This window comes from Arachis ipaensis, chromosome B10 (assembly GCF_000816755.2).
Source record: "Arachis ipaensis cultivar K30076 chromosome B10, Araip1.1, whole genome shotgun sequence".
In the NCBI taxonomy this organism is placed as follows: domain Eukaryota; kingdom Viridiplantae; phylum Streptophyta; class Magnoliopsida; order Fabales; family Fabaceae; genus Arachis; species Arachis ipaensis.
The window spans coordinates 13701108-13714539 of NC_029794.2; the positions used below are offsets into that span (position 1 = coordinate 13701108).

At 36.5% G+C, this 13432-nt stretch overlaps 2 protein-coding genes across 2 annotated transcripts in view; one reads left to right on the forward strand and one right to left on the reverse strand.

Annotated features, from left to right (window-relative positions):
• The window catches only part of LOC107620173 (putative polyketide hydroxylase), a 6286-nt gene extending 5352 nt beyond the window's left edge, over window positions 1-934 (forward strand). The window contains exons 11-12 of the mRNA XM_016322379.2: window positions 3-71; window positions 275-934. Of these exons, the coding sequence (XP_016177865.2) occupies window positions 3-71; window positions 275-676 (471 nt within the window). The 3' untranslated portion in view covers window positions 677-934. The remainder of the gene's footprint in view (window positions 1-2; window positions 72-274) is intronic.
• LOC107622894 (uncharacterized membrane protein YuiD) lies at window positions 2095-5056 on the reverse strand. Its single transcript, XM_016324966.2, has 5 exons — window positions 4634-5056; window positions 4109-4265; window positions 3518-3568; window positions 3270-3362; window positions 2095-2458 (listed from the first exon to the last, which is right to left on the reverse strand). The coding sequence occupies exons 1-5, from the start codon at window positions 4750-4752 to the stop codon at window positions 2390-2392; spliced, it is 489 nt and encodes a 162-aa protein (XP_016180452.1). The 5' UTR covers window positions 4753-5056; the 3' UTR covers window positions 2095-2389.

Consider the following 13432-nt stretch of genomic DNA (forward strand, 5'->3'; position numbering starts at 1 on the left):
ACTATGTCCCTTCAGCGTCTCCTGGATCAAGACTTCCCCATATGTTTGTGAGACTAAACAGACTGACTGAGGTATGTAGTACTGTTAATATCAGTTATAATTATAAAAGCCAAAAAAATAGACTTTTGTGTTCCTTCTAATCAGTCACACTTTGATCACAATGTTACTAATTTTTTTACCTAATCAAAAGTAAGTATTTTTTTTCCCCCTGTGGGAGTTCATTTCATCATTGGTTTATGATATCAAGTTGTTCCTTCTTTGGTTGATTTTATAGGAGATTGTATCTACACTTGATCTTGTCTCTGGGGATAAAGTTGAGTTCGTTCTCATCATAGCACCTTTGGAGAAATCTTATCATCTTGCTCGTGAAGCATTCAAGGTTGCAGAGAAATTCCAAGTGTCTCTCAAAGTGTGTGTTTTATGGCCTACTGATTCTGTTGCAGAACTTGAGAATGGAAGCAAGGCTGCATTATCACCATGGAAGAATTATGCTGATGTATATGAAATCAAGAGATCAAAAAGATCAAATTGGTGGGATATGTGTAAAATGACAAACAGGGGAGCTATTTTAGTTAGACCTGACGAACATATTGCCTGGCGCACAACTTCTGAACTTGCTGGAGATCCAAGATTGGAGATGCAGAGGGTTTTTTCAGCTATATTGGGAGTAAACTAATAAATTACTGTCTTGATTATTTCAGGAATATCTTTTCTCATTTTCATAATAATGAGGGTAATTGAGAAAGATAACTTTCTCTTAATAGTATTCGTGTATTAAGATAATAATGGAACAAAATACAATGAAGCATCCATAGTGCATGTTAATTAGCATAATCCATAGTGCTAAACGTAAAGCAAAATAATGGCAGCAAATGCTCTAGACTTGTATAACAAAATACGAAATAAAAGTTTTGTTCATATAGTTGCTGACTGATTTTAACCTTTTTTGTTGGATGGGTTTGATTTTAACTCAAAATACAAAATACGGACACCAATAAGATATGTGCAGTTTATTTTTTTGTTTAGATGGATTGGACAACTCTAATCCCAAACGTCACAAATTCATACACACTATGCACTTACACACACATTTAATAGTTCTATTCTATCCACTACTTAGTGTGTGTTTGGATTACAGTTTGTAAACGAGAGTTTATATAGAATTGATTTTAACAAAAAATAATAAAAATATCATAAAAATTAATAAAAATAAGAATTTATATCAACAATAGTTGTCATATGAATAAAAAAGTACCATAAAAATATAATAGAACACTAAAAAAATAACATCAAAATACTAAAAAAATACAATAAACAATATAAAAATCAAAATATGGAAGAGAGTACTAAAAATAATAAAAAAATTAAATTTTTTATTTTGGCAGTGATTGAAACAGATCTGAAAAATTTTGATAGAAAAAAAAAATTTAGAACAAAGAACATACACAGCAAATGAACGAAGAACTAGTGTGAAAATTATGGTTACTTGCATCCTTTTTATAGAAGAGAATGGAAGGTAGGATTGATAGAAAAGGAATAAATTTTTCACTTAATTCCTCCAACGATAATCAACTTTCTCAAACATAAAAATGGGACGTTCAAGACACTCAAACGGACTTCTCTCTTCTCCAACGTGAACCCCAAACACACCCTTAATCATTGTCAAGGACTCAAGGTTGAAGGTTCAAAACACGAATGTAATGTATTAAGAGGTACTATATATTGTCATTCAACCAAAGCAGTTCTAATAAACATGGTTAGTCATTTTTGGGTGTTCTTTGGGTTTGAGGCCCTAGATCCACTTTTTGGCTGACTTGTCAAACTTAGTGAGTATGAATTGCATGAATCCTAAGGTGGTTGCAGCATTTGTTACACTCATAGTTTTAACACACACATAAGAACACGAATTTGGGTATTTATTTTCTCTAATTTTATAGGTCCTCATAAGAAGATGAATGGAGAAGCTTTTCCAACATCACTGGAATTACATATAGTAAGGATGACAGTAGATGACAACCAGTACTAAAATAAATAAATCTATGATATAATTGATGAAACCAAACATGCTAAGAAGCAAGCACCCACAAATAAATGATTCCATAAGATAGACACCCTCCATTTTTTTTGTATGTCTGTCGCTTTTTGATATATCCTTAGTAATGAACAATGTATTATGATGAACAGATTGTAAAGTGAGAGAGAAAAAGGAACACGAGAAATATCAAATAGTGCGATCAGTACAATTCAATTTTTTATCACTACAATATCAGATTCTTTTTGACTGAACAAGACAGATGATTTTTTTTTTCATTTCTATAATAAAGTATGGACTAAAATTGCTTCTATTTAGGGATCCCGACAAACTGATAAAGGGATCCTCAATTTTTCACTACCAAGCCATTGTTATTAGACGACCCATAACCGCTGTTACAAGTCCCAGTATTCCACCAGCGACAACCTGCATTATGAACCAATAAGAGAAACAGACAAAACCAATATCAATATAAAACCTCAGCTCTTCTACAGAATTTAATTAAAGATATTTGAAGATTCACTTGTCCTTTGAAATCCCAAGGTGATTATAAAGTACTAGCTGGAATTTTATTTTATTTTTCAAGCAACCGAGTAAACATCTATTACTGATTATATATCATGAATTTTTTTTAATGCAAAAAATCATTCCCATAAATAATAAAGAGATGGGAATTATTGATAGAAACCAACTCCACAGCGTTCACTCAGCAAAACCATAATATATTACAAGGGGCGGTCTTATAATGTTAATATTTTAGTAACTATCGTATTAGAAACCAATGAAATTAGTGCATACGGGTTATAATAACTTAATATACAGCCCTCCAATTAAGGTTCCTTCCCCCACCCCCACACCAAAAAAATAAAAAAATAAAAACGAATGATCCCAAAATATTTAGACAAATGCACTTAGTACTACTGCCACTACATGACCAGAATATGGTACGATCCAGCTGAAACAATGCACATACCCAGGGGAAGTCCCAATCTTTATCATTTTAAAGAAAGTGTACTAACATGATAATATAGTTGAGCTTTGATGTTAAAAGGATAAATAACTTCGTCAAAATTTGCTCAAGCATCAAACCTAAACAAACAAATCTTGATTATATTTTGCCAAAGAATAATTTCATTCCTCACGCATTTTAAACAAGAAAACAATGCACTGTATTCTCTTAACTAAATTTAGATCCATCAATGAACTACAGTAAGCAATCAAGTGCAACGTGGTTAACCTGCGGGGGTGTATGCCCAAGAAGTTCACGAAGAGGTCTGCTTTCAGCCAGAGGATGTTCGGCAGGAAGTTCATAAACAATTTGGTTCAAAACCTGGAAAATTCCAGTATTCAAACTTAGTGAAATCCGTTTGGATGCAGCCCAAAAAAAAAACACAAAAGATGTGTTGCACTAAATACGTCAGAGCATAATGCGCAATTAATAAAATGACAAAAAGTCGATGAAACTAGTAGCAGAAGCAATCAAACCTCTGCTTGGCGCCCAGCTTGCATTCTTACGCCAGTAGCATCATACATTACCTGCCAGTAATATTCACATCAGAATTAGGCTTAACATATATTACAGGTTCCCGCAGATATAAAGAAACTAAGATGTGGATGTGTTGATTTATGATATTTATAAGAAAGAGGCTTATTTATTTCCCATCTCACCCTATCAAGTTTACTGAATAAGTATAAAGGAAAAAAAAAAACGAAACTTTTTTCTTTCTGTTTGCTTGAGATCCAGGTTAGATGCTGCTCCTACTTCGTTGTATATTGCTTCTCTTTTGGCTCATTAAATCGAGTGTGTTAAATACAAGTTTAACGGAATGATTTGTTTGCAAAAAATCAGAAAATTGACATATCATGCTAACAAATATGTCTAACAATATGGCTAACACCTTAATAAGGAAATTTGGACCTTCAAAGGTGAGAGATCAAAGAGCCAAATTTCCTTATTAGAGTGTTAGGCATCTTTGTTAGCATGGCATATCATTACTCCAGAATTGGTTTTAGCCTCCCATTTACATTTGAGTTGGTAACAGTCACTAAGTTAAAGAGAAAGAGAGAGAATCATACAATGCAAGCTAAAACCAACGCTGTAGCGAAAAGTGGTCCTCCAAAGCCATCCTGGAACCCAACGGCGGCTGCAAGAGCCGTCACAGTAGCCGAATGAGACGACGGCATTCCCCCAGATCCAACTAGTTGCTTGGGATCCCATCTCCTCTCTTTGTACCTGGTTATCTACCAAACATTAACACTCTTAGGCTGAACTAAACAAACATAATACACCAAATTCCACCTCAAAAAAGATCAAACTCAACATTCACATACAAAAAACTTCATAATCAACATTAACTTATCACACTAGCCAAATTAAAACCTAATAGCAACATTTTTCACTTTTCAACAAAATTCAATTAATGAAATATCCTTCAATAGCCATGTAAATTCACTGAGATTAAGTACAAACACTTTCTTTTTCTCTTCTTAAAAACAAAATTCAAGTTATTGTCAATTGTTTTTCTAAGCTTATTCGGATCCAAACTTAGCATTAGATTCGTTGAAATCGGAGAGAGAGAGAGAGAGAAATGGAAAACGAACCAGGTAGTGAAAAACTTGATGGATTGAGCTAAGGCGAAAGCAACGAATGCCGATATGAGAGGGAAATTCCTAAACATTGAAGACGACGTCGTAGCACCAAACCCTGACGCTTCATCCATCGGTTTTTTCTTTACTTTTTTGTTATTATTTTTACAATTTGGTTGAGTCAGTTCTGGATTCTTCTTTTCCTCTTCCGTTCAGAAGATCATGAACGCGGTGGGTGCAGTCAAACTCAGAAGTCAAGAACGAAAACTGAGCAGGGGCAGATATGCAAATTGCAGAGAGGGTCAGTTTCTTCTGAAATTGTTAAATGCTGTTAAGTGATAACTGATTGTCTTTGCTTTACTTAATTGCTTTGCTTTCTCAGCTCAACAAACATAACTTGCCTTCTTCAATTTATGTGATGTGCTTAGAATATGCTCTCATCTACTATTCCACTTGCTCCATTTTCTTTATTTTCTTTTATTTGTTATTTCTTTTTTTTTTTTTTTAAGATATCAATATGATATTTCTATTTTCTTTTAGAATTTTCAGGACATTCTTAGTAAAAGAAAAGGAAAAATAGTTGTGCGTTGACTTTGGACTGGAAATTTGGATATTCCTAATTGTATATTAATGACATGAAAGTGCTAATTTAGAGGGCAATTCACCTAAATAAAATAAATGGACTAAATATTTACTTAAATGTAACAATTAAAAATTAATTACTTAGTTGTCCTATTTTTTATTATATGTGAATGGTGAAACTCTTTTCATTTTTTACAAAAACATGTAAATTATGATACTCCGTCCACAATTTATGAAAAAAAAATGTGTGCACAAATCGTGATGCTTCTTTCGCGGTTTACAAAAAGAAATTTGTGTGTATAAAATGTTGTATCTCTTTCACGATTTATAAAAAAAAATGTGAGCACAAACCGTGGTACCCCTTCCACAATTTATGAAGAGCTATATATATACATAATCCGCGAGATCAAATGACGGATTATATTATTGGGTGTAAGAGTTGTTGGAGGTGAGAGCATTTGGGAGAGAGTCCGGAGACATCGAGACTCTAGCGTATTGGGGTCATGATGGAAAACCAAGATCGCATGTATCGATTGAACGGCGTTGCTCACGTGGCTGGAAACATCAACCAAGGGGTTAGTTTTTTATATGTTAAAATTTCATTAGTAAGGAGTTAATTTTTTTTGTTAATTTATTTGTTAGAATGTTATGTGTGCTTTGTGTAATTCGTAAATAATTTATAGTGTAGTGATTTGTACGTTAAATTTTGATTAGTATCAAATTAATTTTTTCGTTAATGAACCGTATCTTTTTAAAATTTGATATGTGTCAAATTAATTTTTTCGTTAATGAACCGTATATTTTTAAAATTTGACTAGTGTCGAAATAATTTTTTCTTCCACACGTTGCAGCCGACTAGGTGTATTTGTAGTGTTAGAAGACAACAAAATATGCCTCTACATGAACGGATCAGGTCGTACTTGGAAACTGCGGATTTGTATCACTTGGCTAGACTGAACAGTCATTAGTTCTGGGTTGATGAGCATCTGCTTAGCGCATTCATTGAGAGGCGACATCCTGAGACGCACGCACACCTTCCACATGTTGTTTGAAGAATGCACCATTACTCTACAAGATGTGGCGTATCAGCTGGATTTGTCCATTGATGGAGAGGCCGTTAGTGGGTGCCTCATTGACTTTGAGCAGTTCATGGACAATGGAAGACCAGCATGGGAGTGGTTTCAGGAATTATTCGGCGAGCTACCGCAACAGAATAAAGTCAAGCAGATAATGGTTCACTTCACATGGTTCCATGAGAGATTTCGGGTGCTCCCATCATATGCAAGTGAGGAGACAGTGCGTATATACGCGCGTGCTTACATTATGATGTTCACGATGGGCTTGCAATGTTGAAAGGTCTCGATGCAAGGTAAAAATGTCTAAAAAAGACGATAAAAGTAGACTGTAGATTTATCGACCTGATCCCCAACTCTAACCGGATAAGTCTTCAACACTGCAACCGTGCCGGCCATGGTGGACTGGACTCCAAACATCCAACATGGCAACTTGGCCTACGAGTCTTCCCAATCTCCATATATATGTGCTATTGCCTTCTATTTTGTCATCCAAACCTTCCTGTAACTAGGCTTGAACCCATAATTTGCTCCTGCAACACCTTTATTGTAACCGCAGCATCCGCTCTAACAAATGGATAAATCCTCGCACAGATAACGTCGTAATCAAACTGCCGGTGGTCGCTCGAAATTGAGGTAGCCAAGCAAGTGTGCGGACCATTATACCTTCTGGCCTCCCAAGTGCCCTTTCGTGCATGAAGCGAGATGCAAATCAACCAAGTGCATCTTTTGTCGAACTCCTTGCATTTCTCATGATATTTCAGATGATTTGACTCTAAGATCCTGTACTCAACACCTCGACGGATGCTATAATCCTTCACACTCAAAATAGCTTCTTCTGTATTCTGGAATGATTGCCCAATTTGAAATTTTGTAAAAGAACCCCCAACGGCAGCATCTTCGTTCGGCTGTTGCCCATAGCCTCTAAGTTTAGAGTTGAAAAGTGCGGAGGGTACTGATGTGTGCCGGAACTTGATGGGTCATGCTGTGTATGTGGATTGACACCTGTATCATCATCATTGTACCCAATTATATCAACAAGCTCCTGGTCTGAATCATCCTCCCACATTGCATTTTCAAATCGATCAGGTTCTCCCAACCCTACAACATCAGGAATAAGGCCAGGACCACTAGCCACCTCAACTGTCTGCTGCCGGACAGAACGGTTCTCAAATGTTACAGAACCAATTGCATTCGTACGGTCTAAATCAGCCGCAAAGGAAGGAGATGCAACAGCCAAACGAGCTGATGCAACCGCAGCCATCGAACTAGAAGCACCGCCCATGGCAGTCAACTGAGGATTCGGAGCTGATGCCTCAAAACTGTTGACACCGACCTCCAACTTCGCATACAGCTCGTGTATTCTGACCTTTGAAAAACTCCTACAACAATGAAACAGAACCCGAAGATCTTCATCGGACGCTATCACAAACGTATCATACTTCACACCGGTTGACACAATTGTGATAAGGATCTTATAAAATAACTTCTTCACCCACTTGCTCCCAAATACCCCAAGCTTCTGCAATATGCTGTTCTTTAGATCTAACAACGTATTCGATGAACTGATAAATATACTCAAGGGTTCTCTGTTAGTGAACTTCACACCGTATCTCTTGCTTCTATAAATTTTTCCAGAGCAATGCACTACCACTAGGAAACTCTCTTCCTCACTTGTCATTGTAAAAATGATACTCTTTTATACAATTGATTTCACTGAGTATATATTATTTCAACCTATTTTTTCATTAGTCATAAACACACACACACACACATATATATATCTTTTGATATGAAACTATATCGAATCTTTTCTATCTTAAAAGGCATAATTTACGATCCTAATAAATTAGAATGCATAATCTCCTATCCTAGTAATAAATATACACAAAAGTACTCCTTAAGTACTATATCTATACTTAGTTATAGAAATATTATTGATATAATATTTCTATTAATACCCCCCTCAAGGTGGAACATGCAAGTCTTCAATGCCCAACTTAAAAACTTTTTGGCACCAAGAGCTTTAGTAAAAAGGTCGGCCAACTACTGAGTGTGAGTGGGAACATAAGATGGAAGAAGGCGTTGGTGCATGATCTCATCCCGAACAAGATGACAGTCCTTGCGAGTGAGTGGATAACTAGCACAATCGGAGTCACACCATCCATAGAGCTGCAAATCATTCTCTCGTGGGAGAAGAATTCCTTGCCTAGGGTGTCCCTTTAAATAGCGTACAACACGTAAAGCGGTTTGCCAATGTTCGATGCGTGGATTTTGCATGAACTGGAATAACATGTGAACACGGTAGGCTAGATCAGGCCGAGTAAAACACAAATAAATCAATCTTCCAACAAGCCGACGGTATATGCTAGGATCGGATAAAAGAGAACCTGTAGCTGACCCCAATCGATTAGCACCTAGAAATTCTGTTTCGGTGATTATGTCCAAAGCATATTTTCTTTGGCAAAGAAAAATTCCAGTTGAAAATCTGGCACCATTATTTCCTACAATTACAAGGTCATCAACATATACTAAAACTACCAATTGCACGCTATTGTGGCGAAGGCTAAACAAGGAATGGTCCTTTGGGAATTGCTTAAAACTATATCGAAGGAGGGCAGATGAAAATTTTGCAAACCAGCAATGTGGAGCTTGTCGCAGTGCGTAGAGAGACTTCTAAAGTTTACACGGTCCTTGCTGAGGCACTTGAAAACTAGGGGGAAGCTTCATGTAAACATCCTTATCAAGTTCTCCATGATGAAATGCATTGTGGACATCCATTTGGTGGAGTTTCTAATCCTAAGCTGCTATCACTGCGAGTGTTGTGCGAATTGTTACCATCTTTACTATTGGAGAAAATATTTCATTGTAATTCAAGCCTTTCACTTGATTATTTTCCAAAATTACCTGTCTTGCTTTGAACCTCTCTATTATCCCGTCAGAATTATATTTAATTTTATAAACCCACTTACATCCATGTGCTTTCTTTTCTGGGGGAGGGTTGTGAGCTTCCAAATGTCATTGAGTTGAAGTGCACGAATTTCTTAGAACATCGCTTCATGCCAATGCTCATCTCTAACTGCTCGAGAGAAAAATAGAGGCCCCTGTTCTGTCTGGAGAGAGAGAGGCAAGAAAACTGCGGTGTTGTTTGAAAAAAGAATTATAATTCACAAAATTTTGTATAGGATAGGACACACCTGAAGATTTTGATGGAGAAGGAGGTTAGTCGGTAGGGCTTATTGGTATCGTGGCAGCAAAGACAAAATTGCACAACCTGATATGCGGTGACCCCAACCAAGTAGAACGTCCATCATGACCAGTGGTAAATCGGAAGTCGGCATTGTTTCTGCTACACTTGATTCCGATGCATTGTCAGCGATGTACTCTTCAATCTCTTCATTAAGCTCATGTCCTCCTTGTTTGTCAATAGATGCTTCATTGAGGAAATTTCCAGCACAGTCATTTAAGTGTGGAGTACTGGGCCCAAGTATGGGTGCTGAACTTGACCCATTATGTGTGTCTTCTTCAACAATTGTTTTTGTCACAGGAGATCCAATATTTTCAATCCTTGGTTCCAAAGCTTGATCCACTTTAAAAGGGAACGTATCTTCAACAAAATGGACGTCATAAGAGACAAAAAAAATTTCTTTTTCCAAGTCAAATAGTTTCTATCCTTTTTGTCCAAAAGGATACCCGACAAACACACATTTTCGGCTACGGCTGGAAAATTTGTCCCATCGCCTATTCTGATTTTGAACATAACACAAAGAGTAAAAAATCCGCAAGTGCTCATAACTTGGAATTGTTCCATGGAAAACCTCATACGGAGTCCTGCCCTTCAGTATTAAGGATGGCATACGATTAATTAAATAGCCAACAGTTAAGACATATTATCCCCAAAAATGAATAGGAAGATTGCCTTGAAAACATAATGATCTAGCAACATTGAGAATATGTCGATGTTTGCGCTCCACTCGTTCATTTTGTTGCGGTGTATTAATACGTGACGATTGGTGAACAATACCTTGTTGTAGGAAGTATTGTTTTAAACACATGAATTCTGTTCCATTATCAGATCAAACCATTTTAACATACTTGTTATATTGGCGTTCAACGAAAGAGAAAAAAATTTTCAATGTGATTGATACCTCAGCCTTTTCTTTCAACAAATATATCCAAACCGTTCATGAACAATCATCCACAATAGTTAAGAAATATGAAGCATCACACAAGGAGGGAGTTCTATAGGGTCCCTACAAGTCACAATGGATTAAATAAAAAATATTGGAAGCTTGATAATCACTTGAAGAAAACTTATCTCTTGTTTGTTTGAATTTTTCACAAATTTCATTGCTTGTATATTTCTCACTTATATTACGGAGTATTTGCACAATTTTAAATGATGGATGCCCTAGTCTCTTATGCCAAAGCGCTAGTTGATTCTCTGTTCTGGCATGACAAGCTTGAATTTTGTGTACCCCACGATACCAATAAAGCCCATCCTTTCGCTCACCCGCTCTAATCAGCGTCGTCAAAGTGCGGTCCTATATGACACAAAATTTATCAGTGAATTGTACTGGACAGTGTTCTTCATTTGTTAATTGAGAAACTGAGAGTAAGTTGCATTTTAATTGAGATACATAGAGAATATTTTTCAATTCAAGTCCTCCTTCAAGTATCATTGTTCCTTGCTTGCACGCTATCACCTGCTCTCCATCCGGTAAACTTATTGGACACCTCTTGTCACACAAATTTTTCAGGGTTCCCGTCATGTAGTTGGAAGCTCCACTATCAATGATCCATAAATAAAAAACTCTCTTACTAGTCATTTTTTTCAGAGTCATTTGATTTTTGCTTGTTGATCATATCTACCAATACTTTTCATTGCTTATTAGTCAATCCTGACATCTCACGTCTCGTGTCTTCTGTGTTGATAGCATGGCTACCACTTCTATCAGTGTGTGTCACATGTGTACGTGCTGGAATTTTTCGAGTGCGCGTGTCTTGTTGTTCGTAGCCTTTGCCACCGTCTCTTCCTTTATTCATTGGTTGATCACCCCACCATTCTGCATACCCTACAATCTGAAAGCATCCTTTAACATCATGCCTACTTTTGTCACAGTTAGAGCATATTGTTGATTTTTTGCTAGGATCTCCTCGTCCTTTCGTCCTGTTCCCTGTCTGTATCGCGAGTCCCACCACTAACCCTCTCTCTTTTGATGCCTTAACCATCGTCTTTGCTCTCTCCTTTTGGACTAGCATTGCGTACACATGATTCAGCGATGGCAAATGATCTGTTGCCAACATATTTGACCGCACTGTTCCGTAACTCGCATCATCTAGGCCCATCAAAAATTGGTAGACCCTCTCTTCTTCCTTTCGCTTCTCAAGTTGAGATCCAATCCCGCACTTACATCCACCACACGTGCCTTTGGAAATTTTCTCGTACTATGCTAATTCATCCCACAGTACTTTCAATTTCCCATAATACGCCGTCATGAGCATTCCTTCCTATTTGCATCCCGTCAAATCTGACTTAAGTTGTTGTATTCGTGGTCCGTTCACAGCGGAAAATCGCTCTTTGATATCTTCCCACAGTATCCACGCGTTCTCAACATACGCAAAGATTTACCGTAGGCTTGGTTCGATCGTGTTCAAGATCTATGATACAATCATGGATTTGATTGTCCACCAATCCTCAAGATCCTTGTTCTGGTTCCGTGAGAGTTTCATCGATAAATCACCATTTTCTCCAAGTCCGAAGTGATATTTTCACAGGCCCATTCCTCACAATTTTCCTCCACGCAGCTGCACTTGCGTGATTACATTTTATGGGTTGTCATTCGCATTGAAGTCATATGGCGAGTAAGTTTTCTTAGTTCCTTTTTTTGAAGCCTCTGCTACATTTACAGAGTTCTTTTCTAGTTCTGCTGCCATGGTTATGCAGCCTAGGTTCTTTTTGTGTTTGTCGGTATTAGAGTATGCTCTGATACCATGTAAAAAATAAGTTGATTCAACCTGTTTTTCTATTAGTCATAAACACATATATATACATCTTTTGATATGAAACTATATCGAATCTTTTCTATCTTAAAAGGCATAATTTACAATCCTAATAAATTAGAATGCATAATGATTCGGGTGAGTTTCGTGAAAAATAGATTAAGTGAAAAATAATGGTTAAGATGAGAGATTCAGGGTAAGTATACTTGTGAGGAAAACACTTCTATTAATGACAAATAAGCAATACAAGAACTAATAATGAGGAATAGTGGTGGAGAACAAGTGTTGAGACCTCCATTAATGTCACAAGAGGATGAATGAGTTTTGTTTAAAGTGGACAGGGGTTGGTTAATGGTCGTCGAGTATTCTGGTGGAACACCCGAATGCTAGCTTTTACTCATGAAGGTGATGAATAAAATGAAGAACAAAGAGAGGAATTTTAGGGAGAGAAAAAGATGGGTTTTTGAGCTTCTTCCTTTTTAGAAAAAAGGTAAAGGTCAAGGTGCTTTAAAGAGGTGGCTTGAGGTCTTTTTATAGTGTGAAATCATTTTGAAAAGAAAATCTATTGTCCAATGGTTATAGTCTAATATTTGGTTTATCCCAAATATTTTTAGGTATTCTCGTCACTTCAAGTCTTTTCAACTGCTCAATGGAAGAAGTTGATTTTAACAAGTTAAACTAAAGCTTATGACATGTGACATTAGTGAAGGGACATCTAGTTTGATTTTCTTTCAACTAGATGACACTCTTTACACTCTAAATCTAACCAATCCACTTCCACCAATTTAGTTCCCACCAAAGAGAAATTCAACTCCTCAAGGTGTTCTTTTGGGTTCCATCCTTTTACCCAATACCTTTAAGAGGAACTTGACTCTTGTTTGGCCATGTTTGTAGGTCATTCTTAAAATTAGTTATGTACAAAAAATGTTTATATTTTTTATACATAATCATAAGCCCCCATGCAGTCTTTGAAGGTACAAAGTATTCCCTCAAGCTGCGTTGAACTTTTTTGTACTCAACAGAGCTATAATAATTCAAATTTTTTTAACATAATAACAAAAAATATATATATATATATTTTTAGCATATAATTACTAAAAGACATTACTATAAGAATAAATCTCCCATCTTTTATTCATTTTTTTATAATGATATA